Below are 23,139 nucleotides of genomic sequence, written 5' to 3'. Positions count from 1 at the left end.
ATAAACCAACCCTCTTCCCTGACAACTATCCTTCAAAACCCCATTGCTCCAAGGCTCAGCTCAAATAGATTTCCCCTCATGATTTCCCCTCAGTATAGAATTTCATACAAATATATGAAGAAATTCATGATCCCATTGGCATGAGGGAAATCCCTGTCTGGGAACTCAGTCCATCAACACAACTAGGAAACAGTTCTAATTTGTTGCTCAATCATTTCATTTGTGTCCAACTCTCATTTGGGGTTTTCTTGACAAAGATATTGGAATGGTTTGTTATTTCATTTCTTTAGCTCATTTTACAGTTAAGAAAACCAAAGCAAACTGGATTAAGAAACTTGCCCAGGGTCACCCAGTTAGTAAGTATCTGAAGCCAGATTTGAACTCAGGAAGATGAGTCTTTCTGGCTCCTAGCTATCCATTGAGCCAACCAGTTGCTCTAGATAAATTCTAAGGAGTTGCTTAAGGATTAGGTTGAATGACTTGCCCACCCAAGGTCATACAGCTTGGTAAGTATCAGAAGCAGAATTTGAACTCAAGCCTCTTGTCACGTCTGATACAACCTTACATCCACACTACCACATTTCCAAGTATCAAACATCAAATACCAGCCTAAATGGATTTTTTTATGCCAACAGTCTACTAATATTGATCCTGGGTATAAGTTAGAAACTAGTGACTTTCTACAATAGTAATTCTTCAGTTTTTATGGGGTCACAGTCTCATATTTTTATCTCATCGGATGTGGGAAGAACTACTCTTCTCAAGAAGGTTATAAGGATATATATTTATTTTGCTAATGAAAGTGCCATAAAACATTATTTATTTATTGAGGATTTTATGAGTCTCTTTGGAATAACCAGAGCTGTTATATGGCTATTACAAAGCCAGGATTAAGAATGAGTGGCCTATAAAAAGCATCATTATCAGAAGTGAGGAATGGGGTAAGTGTCAAGAGAATGCATTTGCATAATCATTCCCACATTAGTAAAAATGATTTTGCAAGTAATGATTACATTTATCTGGACCCTTAACATTTATTAATATAATTTTTTTCTTTCTGTTGCAAAAATGGTGTTTTCCTGATGTTTTTACCCTAAGGTTCTAATTTCACCATCATTAGTTACAGTATAGGCCAGGAAAAGAAAAGGCAGGGAGAGGGAAACAAAAACTCAGGTACACACACCTCCAGATATCCCCACATACAATTAGGAAACTAAATACAGGTAAGGGTAGAAACAGTGTGACAGAGGGAGAATATAGGAAGAAAGATACCCAAAGGAGGATAAGAGGCTCTAGAGAAACTGGGGATACTGAGAATTGTCTATAAATACAGGGAGTTGGCTGAAAGCAGGAAGATTCTTAGGAAAGGAAGACTTCAGAGGGTAGCAAAAATTCAAGGGCTAGGGACTGAGATATGGGGAGAGATTTTTCCCCCCTAAGGCAATAAGGGGATGAATATGAATAAAAGAATATTAAAGACAAACAGATTCCCAGGCCCCAAAAGTGTAAGGGAGAGACTCACCATATCTTGTCCTCTCTCTTCCCTCCTCCTATTGCTCCAGTGAAAGTAGAAAAAAGAACCCAACTCTCACCTCTGTCCTGAAGAACAGACTAAGCCTCTTCCGCTTCCCCTGCTAGGAACTCCTAAGGGAATTTTTGTTAGGAGGGCAAAGGTAGAAAAGTTTTGAACAGCTCAGCACCTCTTCTGGGCAGCATTTTCTAAGTTTGGGGGTAGAAGGTCCGGATCCTGCCCAGGATATGCCCAATAGCTCTCTCTGCCTTCTATTCTTAGAAATTCTGTAGAGCCAACAGAGGCTCATTTTATTCAAATCTAGATATTCCTGGGAAAAATCAATTTTCCATAATCCATCAAGGTATACTTCCCATCTAGGAAAAGAAGAGAAGAATTTTCTAACCTACTTCCTTATGAAAATTAGAAGTAATCTCAAGTGGTTCCAGATTCTCTTCATTCCCTATAGCTATACCCCTATTATTTAGGCAGGGAAAAAATTGGCATGGAAGGAGATGTTGGGAAGGAGAAACAACACAAAAGGATATAAACAACTCTCTCAACCACAGTTCACTTGGCTAAGGGGTTAGATGAATCAACAGGGAAAGAACAATACTCTTAAAATATTAAATTGATACCATTTCCTCCATTTAGCATCCTATCCTGAACTCTCATTATGTTATGAAAATGACTACATTCTTTAAGGATGAGGAAAATTTCAGTGAATGAATGAGTGAGTTGGTGATTCAGGAGCAAGGATGCTAGATGGGTCAACTCTATGACCTTAGGAAAACTACTCAATCTCTCTAGGACTCAAGCAAACCTACATAATTAGATCCAATTTCTAAATTCTAAGATCGTGAATATGGGCCTTGGCATTATAAACTGACAACCAAGTTTAGGGAGCTTATCTTCATGCTGACTCTGAGGGGATGAATTACTTCTGTCCCTCAGGTATTCTGAAAGATTTGGAGGAGTCAGACTTGCTACTGGTGGGTATATCCAGGTAGACAGTTCTGAAGCATGGAAAGAGTATTGACAGAAGAAACTTTTCAAGTCTCTTGTTGGTCCATGTAGCTACATTATTTCTCTATAATGAACTTACACCTATGAGCAAATTAGAGTCCATTCCAAGGTATCACCCTTGTTAGAGAATTTTTTTCCTTACCACTCCTATCCTTTAATAAGCCTGTGTCATGATCTGTTGGGCCTTTTCTCAATTCTCATCCTTCTTGTCTTCTCCTTCTCCTCTCTTTGATACTCTCTTCTCTCTAGGTTTTTGGTTCACTGATCTCCTCTGGTTCTTCTCCTACCAGTCTTTTTTTTTTAAGTTTTTTTTTTCTTTTGCAAGGTAATGGGGTTCAGTGGTTTGCCCAAGACCACACAGCTAGGTAATTATTAAGTGTCTGAGGCCAGATTTGAACTCATGTACTCCTGACTCCAGGGCTGGTGCTCTATCCACTGCTCCACCTAGCTGCCCCCTCCTACCAGTCTTAATGGTCCTTCCCAATCTCTTTTTCTGAATATTCATTCAGGTCACATCTCTAACTGTGGGTGTCCCACAGGACTCTGTTCTGGCTGGGCTTTCTTTTCTTCTCTTTCTGTATTACTTCACTTTCTAATTTCATCAGTTCCCATGGCTTCAATTATCATCACAATGTTGATGATTTTGTAATCTGCTTATCCAGCTTTAACCTCTCCATTGACCTCCAGCTTTTCATCTCTAAATCCCTTTTAGAGATCTCAAATTCGACATACTATGGACATTTTAAACTCAGTCCAAACCTGAACCCATTTATCTTTCCATCCAACCCCTCCCCCCCCGCTTCTGAACTTTTCTTAATGGTAGAGTTATCTGCATCCTCTTGGTCACCCAGGCTGGCAAACTAGCTATCATCCTTGACTTCCCAGTCTTTCTCATTCTTTGTTAAGACAATCTATGGATTTTATCTTTGTAATATTTCTCATATATTTCCCCTTCTCTCTTCTGACATTGCCAGTTCCTTGGTGCAGACCCTTATCACCTTGACTTTTCCCAGTCCCAAGTCTCTCCTCATTCCAATCTTCACTCCACTCAGCTGCCAAAGTAATCTTCTAGTTTGTAATTTTGATGTCATCATACCCTTATTCAATATGCTCTAGTGGCTTCCTATCAACTTCAGAATTAAATATAAAATTCAATTTGTTCAAAGACTTTTACAACTTGCTCCCCCACCTCCAGTTTTCTTACACCTTACTTTATTTCCATGGTTTTTAGGTTCTTGTTGCCTTAAACATTTAGTAAAGCTGTATGATTCTGGGCAAGCCATTTAATCTTGTCTGCCGCAGTTTTCTCAACTGTAAAATTATCTGGAGATATGATAATGAAAAAAGATAAAAACATCACTTGTACAAAAATATTCATAGCAGCCCTGTTTGTGGAAGCAAAGAACTGGAAATCAAGAGGATGTTCATCAATTAGGGAATGGCTGAACAAATTGTGGTGTACGTATGTCATGGAACACTACTGTTCTATTAGAAACCAGGAGGAATGGGAATTCAGAGAAGCCTGGAAGGATTTGCATGAACTGATGCTGAGGGGCAGCTAGGTGGCACAGTGGATAAAGCACCAGCCCTGGAGTCAGGAGTACCTGGGTTCAAATCTGGTCTCTGACACTTAATAATTACCTAGCTGTGTGGCCTTGGGCAAGCCACTTAACCCCATTTGCCTTGCAAAAAAACCTAAAAAAAAAAAGAAAGAAAATAAACTGATGCTGAGTGAGATGAGCAGAACCAGAATAACATTGTACACCCTAAACAGCAACATGGGGGTGATGATCAATCTTAATGGACTTGCTCATTCCATCAGTACAACAATCAGGGATAAATTTGGGGTATCTGCGATGGAGAGTATCATGGATATCCAGAGAAAGAATTGTGGAGTTTGACCAAAGATCAGACTATTACTTTGAATTAAAAAAACTGTTATCTCATTATGTAATTTTGCTATCTCTTATATTTTACTTTTTTCCTTAAGGATATGATTTCTTTCTCAACACATTCAACTTAGATCAATGTATAGCATGGAAACAATGTAAAGACTAACAGACTTCTTTCTGTGGGGGGTGAGGGGAGGGAAATGAGATTAAAGGAAAAATTGTAAAATCTAAAAATAAATAAATAAATAAAAATTTTAAAAAATGACATGGAGAAAGAAATGGCAAACTACTCCAGTAACTTGGCCAAGAAAGCCAGTGACCTGAACATAGTAGGCACTTTAATAAATCTTTACTGACTGACCAATCTTGTGACAGTTTCTTGGTCTCAGTTTCTTCATCTGTAAAATGAATGCTTTAGACTAGAAGAGACTGGAAGTTACTTCCAGGTCTCTACCCTATAAATCAAGACTATAGCTTGGGGAGGATCAGACATGATGAACTCTAGCATCTTCTCAATCTCTCAAAGGAATCTGTCAGTCACAGATAATCAGCAATGTGTAAGGACCACAGGAATAATTGAGTAGATCTCAAGAGGAAAGTAAAAAAGATTTCAAAATATTTACAACATAAATATCATTTATATTTACATGAAAATGATGTATTAAACACTTCTAAAAGAAGCTTTGTACATAAAAGAATTTTTTAAAAGGATGTTTTGCAAGGCAATGGGGTTAAATGGCTTGCCCAAGGCCACACAGCTAGGTAATTATTAAGTGTCTGAGGCCGGATTTGAACTCAGGTATTCCTGACTCCAGGGGCAGTGCTCTATCCACTGTGTCACCTAGCTGCCCCCCCGTAAAAGAAGTTTTAAAAAAATATTATTTTTCAAGCATTTCTCTTCCCAGCCCCTACCAGGATTCTTAGGACCAATGGACCATTTTTTTTTTTTTGGTGGGATAGTCTTCCTTTATTTATTTATTTATTTATTATTTTTATTTTTTATTTTTTATTTTTTTTGGTTTTTTTGCAAGGCAATGGGGTTAAAGTGGCTTGCCCAAGGCCACACAGCTAGGTAATTATCAAGTGTCTGAGGCCAGATATGAACTCAGGTACTCCTGACTCCAGGGCCAGTGCTCTATCCACTGCACCACCTAGCCGCCCTGTCTTCATTTTGTTAATGAGGAGAAGACAAGAACACTGTCCATTTCAACATTATCTCATCACCAAACAGTTACCAGCGTTGGTTGATAACAGACTCAAGAGATTGCTTCAATCCATTCTTCCAGAAAGAAAGGAGATTTAAACCTATTAATTCTGGTTTCCCTAAATCTAATTAGATTCTACCCAAGCATATCAAAAATTTACTTTTGTATCTAGGAAAAGTAGAACCAAGATTACTCCCTACTTAGAATAAACTTTTCAAACTATTTAAGAGTAAAAAGATTACTAACAAACAGCATCATTGTCATGTAAATTCAGGCCAGCCTAGAGCTAGTTGTGATATGCTAATCACAAATTATTCTGATCTACTCATACAAGAACACCCTCTAGTTCCAATTTTGGCATATGACATACATTTTCCATAGCAGGAAGATAGGTTCTAGAGTTGTCTAATGGGACTTTTTTTTTCCCTCAGGCCTAAAATGTTTTGACCTTACATTGGCAGTAACAATTGAGGAAAAACAGTTCAGGAAGTCATTCTACCTGTGGTGGATTTTGTCTCAGATAATGCCCCAAACGGTAGATCATTAATACAGAAACTCAGAAGTGGGATCACTATCTGGAAATAATAAACTAGCATTTCTTTAAAAAGGCCCATAATCAAAACAAGGACTAATAGGTGATGCAATGATTAGAGAGCTTGGCCTGGAACCAGAAAGACTCATTTTCCTGAATTCAAGTCCAGCCTCAGATACCTAACAGTTGTACTAGTCTGAGCAAGTCACTGAACCCTGATTGCCTCAGTTGCCTAATCTGTAAAAATGAACTGGAAAAGGAAATTTATACCACTCCAGTATCTCTGCCAAGAAAACCCCAAATGGGGTCACAGAGTTGAATATGACTGAAATGACTGAACAAAAAAAAATCCAACGGGCCTTTCTTTAGTTTGTCCAAATTAAGGAAGTTTCACTGGACATATTTTTCAGCAAGTTTGATCCTAGACTCTTAGCCAGATGGATGTCTGACTTGAGCTTAGACAGCTCTCCAGGGAAGAGTATTTCCCAATAACTTATTTTAAAAGTCGGACAGTGTTTACTCATGGAATATTTTTATGTTTAAATCCTCATTTCCCACCTGGCTGTACTACTCTGGGACATCTCTGACTTCTCTGCTATGCCCAAGGAAGATCATGATTAGGAAAATTTCACTCTCTTGCAAGATCCCCTTAGCCTTGAGACTCCCCCTCATCACTACCCTCTGAGGTTGGAGCCATAAAAGCCCAAACCTCCATTTAAAGAGGGAACTCAGCTCAGAACATCTCATTTCTTACCTGGCTGCACTGAACTGAGACCTCTCTGATTTCTCTATCATGCCCTGAAACTGTAAGTTCTTTGAGCTTATCTGTTTTCATTATTTCTATCTATGCTTTAGCATAGTATCTGACACACAGTAGGCACTTCATAAAGACTTATTGATTATTAAAAAACTATGATTAAATCCTTTCTGCTGTGATTTAGCCTACCCAGCCTCCTGTTTAATTTTCAGTGGAAAATAACCTGCATTTATAAGTGAGAAGGCTTAAGTGACTCCAATTTCCTCAGTTTTTCCCTCCTAAAGTCTATTTCAAGCCTGTTACTGAGGTTTTTCTGGAGATGATGTCTGATATCAGAAAACTTTTTGAATGAACACTTTATACTCTGAACCACTGTTTTCAGGCTGTCAAACTGGGCTGACATCGGAGAAGATGAGTTGGCAACAAAAGACTAGAAATCAACTACAGATTGCAATGAGACCTTCAAGGCCCCTAGCCAATATCCTTTCTTATTCAATCTTTTAATCTTTTTTTGTTGTTGTTGTTATGCTCACTGGAATCTCTCCAGATTCTCCACATCTTGCTCAAGCTGTGGAGCCCCAAACTGAGCATCCAGCTTTAACAAAAACTAACAACATTTAGCAAGATAGCTAGCACAAAGCAAGCATGGGCTGGTGTGGAGGGTGTGTGAACTTGATCCATTCAATTAAGAAAGAAGGATTATCTGGGTTAGTTAGCTCAGCTGAGTCAAACGTGATGCTGGAAATGAAATAATGGTATCCACATCCATAAAGAGGCAATGACTGTGAAAAACAAAATGAAACAAAACAAAAAGAATCCTGTTCTTTAGTCATATACTTCTCAACCCAAGCCACCTAGACATCTCCCTGGATAACTCTCTTTCCATATATATGTCACCTCAATGGTAGAATATCTTTCTTTGGGATATGCCTTTTTGTAATCCTTCATTTATAAAACAGGACTCTCTAGGATGCAATGTTCACCCCAAGACTAGGTTAAATACTTAGGTATATTTATGGACTCTCAGAATTGGATGGGAAATCAAGAGATTTGGTCCATCTTGTACTTCACTAAAGATCCCCTTGACAACATCTCCCACATGTGAAGACCTCAAACGAGGGGGATACCTAAACACTCCTCAAACCCATTCCACTTTTGGAATTCCCCATTACAAACCTCCAGAAGAAGGTACCAGACTGTCAAAATACACCAAAAAAAAATGTTTAAAAACCCATGATTTAAAAACAAATGTGTGCTCTCCTTATCAGTTTCCATCTAGTCCAACAAAATCATATACATTTCTGTCAAATGGTAAGCACTCAGCAAATTCTTTCTCTCTCAAACTGGTGGAAATCCTTAGTCAAGGGATAGGACTGAGCCTTTAGTCCTTCACAGATTTCCTTTACTCCTCAACCAAGGATATACAACTTTCTGGGACATTCCCTATAACAAGTCTTCTACTTCCAAGTACTGGTCCTTTGGAATTCCACACTCAACTGCTTCCCTTCTTCCAGAAGTTTTTATTCTAAGTAAAATCAGGTTAAGATAAACATGAAAGGAAACCTAGGAATGGAAAGAATTCTTTTTTCCTTAGGTTTTTTTTTTGTAAGGCAATGGGGTTAAGTGGCTTGCCCAAGGCCACACAGCTAGGTAATTATTAAGTGTCTGAGACCAAATTTGAACTCAGGTCCTCCTGACTCCAGGGCCAGTGCTCTATCCACTGTGCCACCTAGCTGCCCCTGGAAAGAATTCTTGAAAGGTTATTTTCAAGGATGGGGAAGGGCAGCCCCATTTACTTTATTTTGGTGCTTAGGTCTTCAGAGTCAGTTGTCACAGCCATACCCTACTACTTCCTTAGATGCAGCCTCCATTTCATGATGAAAAATGCTATCCAGCTTCAGAGAAAGAACTGATGAAGCCAACGTACATCAAAGCACATATCTTTTACTTTCTGTTTTTTTTTTCTTTCACAACATGGCTAATATGGAACTATTTACATGACTATGTATAACCTATGTCAAATTGCCTTCCTTCTCAAGAAGGGAAAGGAGGGAGGAACAGAATTTGGAACTCAAACGTTGTAAGAAATGAACATTTAAAAATTGTTTTTATATGTAATTGGTGAAAAATAAAATATCATATTAAAAAAAAGATGCTACCTCCATGACTCACTTCCCTGTCATTCCCAAAGTACCTGGCCCTGGGGCAATGGTCCCAATTCAGTATTCCCCAGCAATAGCTTTATCATCCCAGATGTTCCAGGCATTCTTTGTTAGACTACACAGCCTACCACATTAAAGGGATCAGATTAAAAACACAATCTAGGAAAATGCTTAGTTACACAGTCAGAGAGCAAAGAGAAAATACTACAAAAATAAAAGGTTAAAAGAGAAGCAAATCATTAGGATAGAGTCCCTTAGCAACGGGAAAAGCCCAGAGAGAAAAATGAAAGGCACACCACTGGCACAAAAGGAGGCACAAGATTTTCCTTTAATTACCTTCTGATTTAGGACTAGGAGTAGATGCAGGAAACTGGTAGGTAGGAGAGTAAGGATTGTCTTCTGTAGCAGAGAAAAGCAGTGGATTTTGAGACTATCCACAAGGAAGGAGAGATACTAACAATTCCCCTGTTGGCTATTGGAAGTAACTTTGTTATCTCTTTTAGTGCTATTAGAACACATGGGCATCACATTTAAAAATAGATTAATGAGTTAGAAAGAATTCAATCATCTTAAAGATCACATCATGCAGATGAGTGAAATAAAATTTTTGTCAACAGAAAAAGAATTTAAAAAATCTATTCTAAATACCAAATCTTAGTCCTAAAATAATAATTAAAAAATAAAGCCCAGAACTATAATAATTAATATAAGGAACAGCAAACAGATAAGCTGATGTCTAAACTTATGGTACCTTCAGGCTTTTGCTGGATTTCAGGAAGTTCAGGGAATTTGTAGGTGGGGAAATAAGGGTTTTCTTCAGTAGTGTCTACATAGAGTCACAAGTTTTAGAAAAAGAACAGAGGAAGATACAAATGGAGAAAATGAGTGGCTGAAAATCCATACATATGCAGTTCAGAAAGATTCCTGGAATTGAGGTACATACTACATTTCAGTTAGGAGCCAAAGAATCCTAAGTACTCTTGGGGGAATCCATTTGTCTGAATTATAGATATGCCCAAAGAGATGGGGAGAGGATCTCCAAGTTCCCATAATTAGCTGAGCATAGTTTCAAGTTTTTGCTGCATTTATGTTTCAGAATAGAACCCCCAAGTAAGCGAATGAAAGAGCTTAACATACAAATGTACTTACATCACAACCTATTTTATTAGGACATTCCCTTTATAAATAAGGCAAATGACCAGATTCCCAATTTGCCAACTCCTGGATAGATCACGATTGACCAGAGCAGAACAGATGCTTTGTTTCAAGCCTCTCCTTTTGGGTTAACAGCCCAGGGAATCAAAGAATCCCAATGGGATGGGTGTGCCACCATCCAACATTCCCTGTATTTCATGCACCTGTGATTCTGCATCTGGGCAGGGGCACTGCCAGGCTATAAGAAGCGATGTCAGTCAGAAGGCAAAAGGGCATGACCACACCCAAGGGTCTGCTTAACAGTCAGTCACTGGACTGGAAAGCCAGGGAACAAAAAGTGACTTTGCTAATTGGCAAGTGAACTGTGATTGATGATAGGAAAACAAAAGGATAAAAACAATTAATATTACCAAGGTTATACTTAATCATACAAGAATATCGGACTTATTTATTTACAGAATAAATGCTCATAAATGGGTGGTTTAAAGCTATTTAAAGCCTATTTAAGTTCACAATTACAGTAAGACTTTGGGGATTGTATATATATCAAAATTAAAGTACACTTGAGTTCACTTTTAATATTGTATTTGCTAGTTATTAATTGCATTGGCTGTTATAAACAGATTGTTTCAATACCATTGAGGAAACAGTAATTTGAGATTTAGTTCTTCTATGCACTATCTACAGAAAAGCTTTTTTGGTGTCTTATAGTATCAGGGTTGCAGACTTGATTTAGCTTTATGGGGGAGGGATATAGGATGGCCAGCATTTGGAAGAACCCACATTCCCTCCCACTGGGAAAGAAGGTGCATTCCTGCCTGTCATCCTTTTAAGAACACATGAGAAAATAAGGCAAAGATTTGGAAAAGTTCTGCATATCGTGTCATGCTGGGGTTCTCTCAGCAGGCTAGCTATCAGTCAGAATTTCAGGGCATGATTGGACTTGGAAGTGACCTTCTTTAACTGAGGAGAGTTCCCAGTGTGAGTGAGTATATCCTGGTGTGTGAACTCCAGTCTGGTTCTTCAGGCAATTTGCCAAGAACCATTTCTCAGTCTAAGATAATTATAATTAAGAATACAACTTCCATCTGTACCATGCTTTCTGAAGCACTTGGTCACAAATTTAAACACAGATCCCCCAGAGGGATGGTAGGCACCATGCTAGTCTTGGAATAAATAAGAATGGGGATTCAAAATACCTAACTGTGAATACAAGCCACTCAGTTAACTTTTCTGAACCTCAGTTTTTCCATTTGAAAAAAATAGAGGTATAAAACTGAATGTCCCAAAAGTCTTAGTGTATTTTTTTAAGGAATTAAAACTTAAAATTGCATTAAAAATAAAAATCTTTGGATCGCTCAGAATTCTAGATAAAAAAATATAAGAAAGAATCAATCAAAAACTTATGGCTTAGAATTTTTGTGACCATTATATAAATAAAAATCATATAGGCTACTATAAATAAACTGGAATATGTGATGATAAACAAAATCCTTGAAGTATTAATCTTAGGCTAAATTAGCCTAAGATAAGGTAGTCAAAAGCATTTCATATATGAAGGCAGGTAATTGGACCTGTGATTTCATTAAGATAGAGAATTCCCAGATAAAGAAATTTTCTCTACCAAAGGAATTGGATTATGTTTTCTGCCATACAGTTATCGGTGAATGGCCAAGAACATCAAATGACAGGTCTGAAGGTCATACAGAGAGTATGGCAAGACTTGAACTCAGATCGTCCTGGCTCCAAAGTCAGCTCTCTAAGCCATTATTCATTTTGATTCAAACTATATGAATGATGATGATGGTGATGATGATGATGATGATGATGATGATGATGATATGATTTTCCTTGTTGTTGAGTAAGTAGGACAGGAAAGAGAAAAGTTAAAAATCTCTTCTTTAATGAATGAGTCAGGACAAATCCAAGGTCTTCCAACTCCAAGGCTCTTTCCCCACTTCTATCCCCATGGCCATCGCTAGTTGGCCAAGAAGAGATCAAAGAACTTGGCTTTTTACCTCCAGGCTTGTGTGGAGGCTGGTGTGCAACCTGTATCCCACAAGTGACTGAGAAAATGGACTTTACAGCAGAACTCTAAACTCAAAATTTGAGGCAGTTATTAAAATGACCTTTTTTCTACAGCTCTTGGAAATGTGTGGATGCACCAAGGTAAAAAACACTTAGCAGAGATTGTTACCACCTATATTATTTCCCCTGGATAAACCTAATCATTATAATCATAATATCAGAGAGATTCACCAAATTAAAACCAGTACCTCTGTTAAGTTTGTGGATCTGTTTGAACATCGTCTTATACCAGTCTTTGGATCTCTCAGTGTTCTAGATAAAAAATAATAAGAAAGAATTATAATCAAAATCTTATGGCTTAGAATTTGTGATTATTACATAAATAATCTACTACAATAAACTGGAATATGTGATGATAAAATCAAATCCATTTCTTAGCTTGATGATTTACATTTAGATGTCACTCTTTATTTTTTTTTTGTATCTTGGAGTTTTCAATATAAACTAAAATATTATTCACAAAAGATACATTTAAACTCTTCTTTGTTAATGCTTATATCTAATTTCTTTCTTACCCTATTGCTATAGCTAGCATTTTTAGATTTATGATTGTTAAGGGATGTTAAAGGGTTCCCTGAACTTGTTTTTTTAAGTTGTCATATTTTCCAGAAACACTGGACCCAGAGCATGCAAGGAGGCCCTGATGTATCAAGGAAGAAGCCCCATGCTAATTAATAATGATGATAATAATAATAATAATAATAATAATGATGATGATGATGATGATGTACACATATTATCTCTTTTAATTTGATCAACTTTGGAAAGATACCCATATTTGACTATTAAGGAGACTACGGCAGAGGGTTAAATGAATTTCCTAGAGTCACACAGTTAGTAGCTGAGTCTAGACTGGAACTCAAGTCTTCCTAACTCTAAATTCAAGTTCATTTACTGAATTCTAAGTTCATTTACTGAACTACAGTTAACATCAATACTACCCCCGAAATCAAAACTGGAACTAGAGCAAGATATCATGGAGAATAAGCTCCCAAAAGAAAAAAAAAAGAAAGATGGGGATGAACAGGATCATTATCTACTTGAAAGGCTGTAATGTGGAAGAGCAATGAGTCTTGTTCTACTTGATGTGAGAGGGAGAAACTAGGAACAATGGAGTAGAAGCTGCCAACAGGTAAACTTAAATCTCATTATGAAGAAAAATTTCCTTACAATTTGGGTTTTTTTTAATTTTTTTATTTACTGAAGGCAATGGGGTTGCCCAAGGTCACACAGCTAGGCAATTCTTTTTATTTTCTTTTTTTGTGTGAGGCAATGGGGTTAAATGACTTGCCCAAGGTCACACAGCTAGGTAATTATTACACGTATGAGGTGACATTTGAACTCAGATCCTCCTGACTTCAGGGCCAGTGCTCTATCCACTGCACCACCTAGTTGCCCCTACAATTTGGTGTCACTATCTATCTGGAAAATTCTTCCAGTTCCATGAACCCTTCCTTGATTGCTCTAGTCAGAAATTATTTTTTTCCTCCTTAGAACTTTCAGAATGCTTTTTATATCTTCTTGCCTTATATTCTCAATATATCCTATTTTTGCCTTATGATTTACTCTTTTATTTTATCCATGAGATTTCTTCCATGAGAAAAGCTCAAGATAGGAACTAATTCTTATTTATCTTTTCTTCTCTCACCACCTGGCAGAGAGAAATGCTGTATTTTACATAGAAGGTGCTTAATAAATGTCTGTTAAAGAAATGCATAAAAGGATTCTAGACTAGGTTATTAAAACTTATAAACAAAAAGACATGGAAAGAATCATCATGGACAATTTTGAAGTTGACCATGAAACCATATAGAAGGTCTTCTTAATTATCCTTCCTGCTACATATACATATAGACAGATAAATGTAAAAAATATATATGTATCTATCTATCTATACATCTATACACAATATATATCTATATATAGAGATATATATTTAGTATGTGTGTGTGTATGTGTGTGAAGCTGGTGACATACATATTGTACTAAGTTTGTTTTAAGGTTTGACTTAATAATGACTCTTAGAATACCCTTATACTCATACCCTTAGTGGAATGCCCACTTCATCCATGGAACCATCACTTAGGCACTGAGGGCTCTTAACCAGTCTTCTGCTTTCATCCTTTGCTGCTTTATCTGGTCGTGTGTTAGGCTGAACTTTTTCCCATGTTGGTGCTGAATCTACTTTCTCTTCATTCCTTCTGTCTGGTACAGGATCTGGAATTGAAGGAGAATCTCTTAATTATAAATGCTTCACAATACCTGGCCTTGGTTGTAAATGAGATCTATAGAGATTGAACAACTTGTTCTAGAACTTTTGAAATGAGACAGGATATGGAACAATATTAATGCCTGAATGTTTATATTCTTGTATTTTTTAATTTAACTTATTTTATCTAGACACCAGGCACTTCTAGGAACAGGAGATAGAAGAATTTATTACACTAGTCATGATTAATTTCCTTGGGACTTTCAATAAACTGATTGGTTCTCAATCATACTCTCAATTACTAACATTTCAACTTGTAAAAGTATTTCTCCTTAAACATAATGTAAGAATGCCAGCTAAGATTTGGGATAAACATTTAACTTATATCAACAAAGAGAGGTGTTTCTTGTGCATGGATTATGGTAGATATGAAAAAAGCCTGAAAATTAGAGTGTTATACAAATATAAAGTATTAATATAAGTAGAAGAAGGAACACTAGATTTGGAATCCAAGGACCTGGGTTTGAACCTTGACTTGGGCACTTGCATGACCTTTAACTTCCTAGCCTTCAAGTGAGGTGGAAGCTACAAAGGGAGAGATTTAGGTTTGTTGTAAGAAACATCTTACTAACAGGTTGAACTTTCTAAAGTGTAATCTCTTACAAGAGTGGTTTCCCCCCAACTGGAGGTCATGCTGCAGAGCCTGAATAACCATTGAAATTCTAAAGATTTTTGTGGCTGCTAAGTATTGCAGATAGAACACTGGTCCTGGAGTTAGGAGGACCTGAGTTCAAATGTGGCTGCAGACAATTGATGCTTACTAGCTATATGACCCTGGGCAAGTCACTAAACCTTGAATGCCTTGCCAAAAAAAAAAAAATCTAGAACTTTCTATTCAGATATAGGTTGGACTTCAGAGTTCTTTCCAATACTGATTTTATGGGGAACTTGAAGTACTGTTGAAATACCTATCTCTTCTTTAACACTGTAATAATGAGCCTTCTCTTTTCCCAGGATATAGGTGTGTACCTGGAAATTTGGGGCTCCTTTTAAAATTTTGTCTCATCAAAGACTTACCAAAGTCTTAGTTTGATAGTAAAACATTCTGGGAAATGAATTAAAAAATAGTCCCATGTGGAAGAGCCACAGGTGGTAATTCTAGTACAAAAGAGAAGCTTCACAAAAGAAGGCAGTGGCAAGCAGCATGAAACAAACACACTTTTGGGAAGCTTCTTGAACCATGGGTCCAAATCAGCTTTTTAAGACAGATTCGGTCTGATGTCATAAGACTGACACTTGGGAGTGTGCAGGTGGAGGAATTGTTTGGGAGAAAGCCACTTTCTTATTTCTTAATTATCTTATATCTTATCTTATTCTTGCTAATGTCAGTAAGGTCAATCATCTCTACCATGGAAAGGAATATTATCAATGCCCTTTTAATTTTTGTGCACTGGGACAAAGTCTTCATTGTCCCACCCTAGTTATAACCATCCATACATATAGTTCAGTAATTGCCCATAAACATCAGACTAAAGAAATTTAAAACACCTAAAAATGAACAGAAAGTGAATGGAAAGACAGACATAGTCTAAAGGCACTCATGACAAATTTGTTATTATGCTTCAGAGGAGTTTCTACCCTTTAAAAAATAGCTTAGAGTAATTTATGATATTCAGTTATAATTTGACATTTTTAAAAATGGAGTAAGATACATTGAAGGTCAAATTGTACTCCCCAACAACACAACAGTAAAAATTCAATATAATACCCTTTGTTTGCAAATCAGGTGTTTATACTGTAACCTGATTTGTTTGTAATGGGTATTTTCTATTTTTATGATAGAAAACCTTCAATGTGTCTGATAGATTCATCCCTGGTTTATGAAGCATTCTTTTTTAGTCTTCACTAGGGGGAAAACAGTTTTACAATTTATATTTTTTTTAAAGTGAACTTGTTTCTATATTTGCTTTTTTGATCCTGGGAAAGGACTCCAAATGTAAATGCCATAGGGCAAAGATCTTATTCCAGGAGGGCCTACTGTAACCATTTTCAGCTTGATCTTTCCCCTTGGAGATAGCCTTCTATGGTAGCATAATTTATTCTCTTGGCATATGCACACTGGAGAAGCCTCCTTTTCCCTTGATACTAGAGTCTCTTGTATATCTCTTCCCTAGAGAACCAGAGAGTTGTCCCCCCAAACCGTATGCCTCCTGTATGGTTTCTGGCAACGGTCAACAAATAACCTCTGGTCCCTTTCCAACAGAAAAGATGAGCCCAGGGGTATAAAGTAAGTACACCCTAGGGAAGTACAAATATACTTTTTAGGCTTTCTTCTTTTTTTTTAAAGTATAATCTCTTCATCTTTATTCAGTCCTTTAATTATCCTAAGAGAAATGCAATTCTCAAGAGGTACGTAAGCTTTCTTCTTGTTTCTCCATCACATCCATTCTCAGGATTTGTGGCTACCAACCATGGTTTTTGTTTTTTTTTAAGAAACTCTGTCATTGCATGAGGGCCCTATGGCTGAGTTTGGTGAGAAAGCATTTTTCTCCCAAACTTGGAAAACCAAGAAAGGACCTAGAGACAAACCATCTTCTCACAACTTTTTGGTACCTCTGAATGGTATGAAAGATTTTGTTTCCGAGTTTGGGGCCAGAAAATGGATTGGATTATGGATAGTAATATAAGGATGGGCAAGAGGAAAGTCAAATTAGGTATGATTATATTTCAGCACAGTCTTGGCTGTCAATTCCCAAAACTATGGAACAAATGTGGGGCAAGGTCTCTTTCTCTAAAATATTAAAATAACTGTTGTTTCTTCAACATATCAACTTATTAGTGAGATGGCAAAAGAGTGTGGTTAAAAATGGCTAGAGATAACCACTGGCTCCTATGGAATAAAGATAAAAAAAATTCAGAGCTGGATGCTTATGGGACTATCTCTTCCAGCTCTCTAATTTGACAGCAGGATTTAAACGTTAATTCTTTCAAATGTGATAAGCCTAGATTTATCATGATCTGGTCCTACATTTCACTGGTCCCTCTATGACCCTACTAATATTTCTTAGTTTGATTTTGATTCTCTGTGATACTGGTTTTATTGCCAATAATCAAAAGGTTATCTGAATATTTTTGATACCTGCAAAAATCAGATCCTCAGGTCTTAACTCAAGGGCCAAGAAGCATCCTTTGTCATGATGGTTCCACTCTAATCACCACCATTGCTGGCAGCTAGGAATAGGGTGACTGGATCCAATCCAAGCCAATCCAAGAGTTTAAAAGTAGGTAGGTAGGCAGGCACAAAAATAAAGATAATTCACAGCTGCCCACAAAAATGACTAACTACCATCAGGATATTTACCTGATGCCAATAATTGGTACAGAATATTGGTTGTAGTTGATGTTTGTAACAGGAGATTTTTGCTAATGAAGTTGAGTGTGGGGAAGACAGTAAGTCTGCCTAAGGCAGATCTTGGTTAATTAACTAAAATGTGTCCAAATAGCAGGGTTGTGAGGAGTGTATGAACAGAAGTATGCTTTAGTTATGAATTTCAAGATAATTTAAGGGTGAATTTTGGAACTTTGGATGTTTCAGGCTGAGAGAAGTATTGAGGATGCCAGCATATCCAAAGTGTATAAAGTTTTTAAAATTGAGAGTGTGAAGAGGGATTCCTGTAAAAATCTCACTAGTCTTATTAGGGTAAGATGAGCTGCCAGGAAAAAGAAAACCCATCTATACATACTAACACAATTCTAATTTCTTAAAGATAGGTGAAAAACTATTGAGGGATATCTTAAATATGGCTCAGGCTGTGTACTGGATTTGCCAAGGACACTGTTTGACAGCTGAAAGAGAATAGGATGCTTTGCCCTAGCAAAAGGAGCATCTAAAAATAAAGAGGGGGAAAGGGGATTACTGCTTACCTGTTAGACTATTAAGTCGCTTTTGTTGCTCTGTAATAAAAGAAGAAAAAAGGCAAAATGTGAGTAAAACACATGGTACATGATAGGCAAAGGAGATCTGGTGACAAGTTCTAAAACTCGCCAGATTTTACCATCTTTTATTTTCAAATGCCAAAATGAAAAACAACCAAAAATAACAAAGTAGCTTTTATACGAGGTAATCCTGAGGTTCAAGTTCTAATGCCTATCTCCAATGTGTATTTATTAAACATCAACTATTAGCCAGGCACTAGTGTCAGAGACACAAAGACAAAATGAAACATAGCTCCTGCTCTCCAGAAGCCTACATTTTATTGGGTAGAAACTCCTATAAAGGGGATTCACTGATCAATTTGTTGAATCTTCCCTTAAATGAATGTGTTAAGATTAAACTATAAGAACCTTGTTGCAATTTCGAGAAGGGGATCTACCATGGAGGTGGATTTTGGGCATTGACATCTTACAGATTGGCTTCAGAGGCTGATGGCCTCCAAATGACCAAATGATTGAGGCTCAGGGACATGCATTGCTCTGGGGAGAGGACAGTGCCTAGAACCTGGAAGGTGTTTGTTTGAGGAGCTGTCTCCTTTGGAGTCTATACAAGGGACCTGTGATAACTCTTTTCTTGTATTTTTTCCTTTGGATGTCCAGATCACACTGTCCTTCCTGTGAGCAGAAAAGGATGACTTTTGGGAGAAGTACATGGAGAGTCACGAGCTTGACCAGGGAAGTCTGAGAGGGGAGTTTCTGGATGGTCACTTCCTGACTAGCTTTTTCTATCTTTCTGTTTCCTTTTATGAGGTCAGAGATAAATAATCCCAAGAATGGATATCTGCAGCCCTGAAGATTACTTTGTGGGTAATCCCCAAGTTCACAAATTCCTGAGTTGGAGAACTTGGCTTCTCAGAAGGAAAAGACTCCCTTAATAGCATGTTTATCAGAAAAAGGGAGACCCACCAACCGGATGTTCCTGCAGCCTTTCCTGCAGAAAGGGTCAGAAAATATGCACCATGACAATCCTCCACAGTATTGCTGTAAATAATTTAGATGTTACAAGTCAGAGGTGAATAGGAAATAGTTATTCATCAGACGCTCAAAGTATTTTTTCTTCACCTTCCAGAAGTATTTGACTGTTCTTTATTTTTGTATGTGATCAAGGGTCCTATAAGTTCCTTTTTGAAAAAAAATAATTATTTTCTTTTTCCAATTACATGCAAAGATAGTTTTCAGCATTAATTCTTTTACAAGTTTTTGATCCATGTTTTTCTATCCTATGAGTTCTTTAAGTCATCATTTCTTTGGTGGGGGAAATAAAAAGCTAAGCCATAGTTAATACTTAAATTGTAAAGTGAGTAACCTGATAACTACATTTGGGAAATCTAGACATGAGTTATAGTTAAGCTAGATATGAGTTATAGCTAAGATGTATTTTAGAGATTTTACTGGAGAAATCCAGGTAGGGGCATAAGAAGCCCAAGGAGTCAAAGGAATGAAAATCATCCATATGAACCCAGAGTCCTTTGGAGGGTCCTAGGTTTCCTTTGGACTATTATAGATACACATACAAGTAAGTAAATGGTGGTTCATTTAAAAACTGCTAAAGTTGGAACAACTATAAAAATAAATATAAAGCACATATCAGACTAAATATTTTATTAACATTTAAAAGGCTTTCTGTTTGCCTCGGCTCCTACCCCCATCATCAGCTGACCTGAAGTAAATAACAATAATTTTAGGAAGCACACATCTTGAGGAAACTACCATTTGACAGCAAAATTCAATTCAATAAACATTATGTTTCAGAGAGCCAACACCTTATAGTGAAAAAGACACTAGATTTAGATTAAAAAAAAAAAATCAAGCCTCAATGTGAGTGTTAACTGCCACTAAAATGTAATCATGAAGCAGGTCACTTGGCCTCCCTGGGTCTTGGTTTCCCAAACTTTTAAAATGGGGGAAATTGTCTCTTCCCTATTCAGGGACTGTTCCCGCACAGGGACTGTTGGAAAGAACCAATGGGAAACTGTTGATAAAATACTTTGTGGATAAAAATGTTATTATTGAGATAGAGATAGTTAGTAGACTTGCCAAACAGACAGGCAGGCAGATATCATTCTGTTTTGTATGAAATGTTTTCAAAGACGACTATCTGGATGTATACAGTATTTATAATTAGAATTCAGAAACCCATGATTCAAAGTTCAGCTCTTTCACTTTTATATGAACTTGGATAAATCCCCTCCTTTCTCTGAGCCTCAGTTTCTTCTTCAGTGGAACCAAGGTTGAACTAGTTGGTCTTAAAGGTCCAGTCCAGATATAAATTTCTAAAAATCTGTGATTATGAGAGACAGCAAACATTCCATGAGGCTATTTCTGTTCATTGGAAGCTTAGAACTGCTTTGTGAAATTCAGAGCAGAGGGAAGGTCGGTTAGCATGACCAAAGTGTTCATACATTTATATACCAGCAGAGCAGAGTTAAAAGGAATTCTTCCTCTAGGGGGGCAGATGACAAGAAATCTCTTTTAGAATGATTAAACTAGGTTTCAGAAAGTGGGGTAAAGATATAGTTGCTTCAAGGGACTCTGAAAAAAAATTGTTAAGAAATTGTGTCTATGATTAGGGTATGTGTGGCAGAATACAGCTGCCAAGTTGGGTAGATTCCAAAGCAAAGCAAAGCTAAGGACAATCTACTGACCTTTTTTTTAAAAGGTTGGGGTATAGTTTTCAAAATGGTTAATAATATAAAGTTGGGAGCCAAATATTCTAATATTCTATTAGATTGTGAGCTCCTTGAGTGCAGGGGCTGTCTTTTGCCTTTTTTTGTAGCACAGTTTTTTAATAATAAAAAAATATTAATGACTGATCAGCTAATGACCTCCTCATCTCTTCTTGCTCAGTAAGTGTGTGACTTGAAACAGGTAGATGACCATGTGGCTATAGTTCTGGACTTTGAGAACAATAGATATGAATTAAAATCCTCCTTCCGCTACTAAGCTGTGTAACCCTGGGCAAGTCACTTAATCTCTGCCTCCAGTTTCCTTATCTGTAAAAATTCCTACATTACAGAGATGTGAGGCTCAAATGACATCACAAATGCAAAGTGTTTTTGCAAACCTTAAAGACACTTCATCAATGGAATTATTATTATTTTTCCTGGTATTTGTGGTTGTTGCCAGTTGTGATAGAGTAGATAGAATGTTAAATCTGGAGTCAGAAAGACTCATCTTTCTGAGTTCAAATCTGATCTCAGACATACTAGCTGTGTAACCTTATGTAAGTCACTTAATCCTGTTTGCCTCAGTTTCCTCATCTGTAAAATGAGCAGAGGAAGAGAATGGAGGATTTACTCCAGAGTCTTTGCCAAGCAAACATCAAATGCAGTCACAGAGTTGGACACACCTAAAAATGGCTGAGCAACAACAATGAACAGCTTCTGAAGAAGCAGATTGGGATATTTCCACCCTTTTCTTGAGTTTAACATCTAGCTTCCAGCAGCATGTTTTCATAGACCAAGTCTCCTAGAATCCTGGCTTTGAGAAGGAGACAGGAACCAAAGGTCACCTGTGTGTGAGTGTGAAGGCTGGAGGGTCTCACATATTCAAGGAAGAGACAACCAGTGTCAGAATCAATGCTGCTAGGATGGAGAGGCTTTCTAATATAAGTGAGGATGAGAAAGTTCGTGTTTCTGACTCATGAGTCAATCTGCTACAAGAAAACATTCCCTGCTTTGGGCATTAACATTTCTATTTGAGTTAGCTTAGATAAAGAAGAAAGGATGATTCAGAAAAAATTCATAAGAAATTACACATTCCCTTTTCTTCTTCAATAGCAACATTTTCAGCATGGAAGAAGGTGCCTCTAATAAGAGTCAGTGGAATTTCTGAGAAGACTAGTCTATTTAATATTTTAGAGCAGGGGTAAGGATCCTTTATTTCTATTGAAAGTACCTGATAAACAAGAGGGGGGAAAAAAATCAACTAAAGGCCTCCTTGAAGTAAAAAGCAGTTCAGTTTAAAGTTTTGATGCTTTCCACTTAAAAAAAAAAAGAGATGAATATAAAATATTTCACTCGTTACTTTTAAATGGGAAATATAAAATACTAGTCAAAAAGTATAAGTAATAAAGATAGATTTCTGCTTGACATATTAATAGCAACTATTAATAGATTCAGATATCTTAGAAATTATTGAATATGGCTCAGTGGATGGAGTATTGGACCTGAAATCAGGAAGACCTGAGTTCAAATCCAGATTAAGATACTTACTAGCTTGTGACTCTGGGCAAGACACTTAATTTTATTTACCCCATTTTCCTTATTTGTAAAATGTGAAGAAGAAAATGGCAGATCACTCCAGTATCTTTGCCAAGACCAAAGGAGGTCACCAAGAGTGAAACACATCATACAACAACTCTTCATTTTAAAGACGAGATATTGAGAAACTTAGCAACTTGCTCAGTCACACAGTTAGTTTCTGAGATGGGGGTGGAGGAGCGAGCAAGGCCAGCTTCAGACATGAAGGTAATAAATATTTGACACTAGAAGAAATAATCAGTGTCATTGAAATTCTGGTGAAACATACTTTCTGCACTGGTAAATTGAATATCTTTCTTTTCAAATTTCAAGCTATAATTTGGAAAGAATTGCTGATTTTCCAAGGGA

At 37.1% G+C, this 23,139-nt stretch overlaps 1 protein-coding gene across 50 annotated transcripts in view; it reads right to left on the bottom strand.

Moving 5' to 3' along the window:
• Positions 1-23,139, bottom strand: part of SORBS1 (sorbin and SH3 domain containing 1) — a 306,979-nt gene that overhangs the window by 73,881 nt on the left and 209,959 nt on the right. For 32 of the 50 annotated variants that reach the window (XM_074233269.1, XM_074233279.1, XM_074233271.1 and 29 more), the window contains 5 exons: positions 18,461-18,490; positions 14,372-14,544; positions 12,516-12,579; positions 9,836-9,910; positions 9,421-9,483 (listed from right to left, as the gene is read on the bottom strand). In XM_074233269.1, the coding sequence (XP_074089370.1) occupies positions 9,421-9,483; positions 9,836-9,910; positions 12,516-12,579; positions 14,372-14,544; positions 18,461-18,490 (405 nt within the window). The remainder of the gene's footprint in view (positions 1-9,420; positions 9,484-9,835; positions 9,911-12,515; positions 12,580-14,371; positions 14,545-18,460; positions 18,491-23,139) is intronic. The other 18 variants (XM_074233277.1, XM_074233314.1, XM_074233285.1 and 15 more) reach the window with 1 other exon arrangement.

Source organism: Macrotis lagotis, chromosome 4, assembly GCF_037893015.1.
Source record: "Macrotis lagotis isolate mMagLag1 chromosome 4, bilby.v1.9.chrom.fasta, whole genome shotgun sequence".
In the NCBI taxonomy this organism is placed as follows: Eukaryota; Metazoa; Chordata; class Mammalia; order Peramelemorphia; family Peramelidae; genus Macrotis; species Macrotis lagotis.
This window is presented reverse-complemented; position numbering and strand designations above follow the sequence as displayed.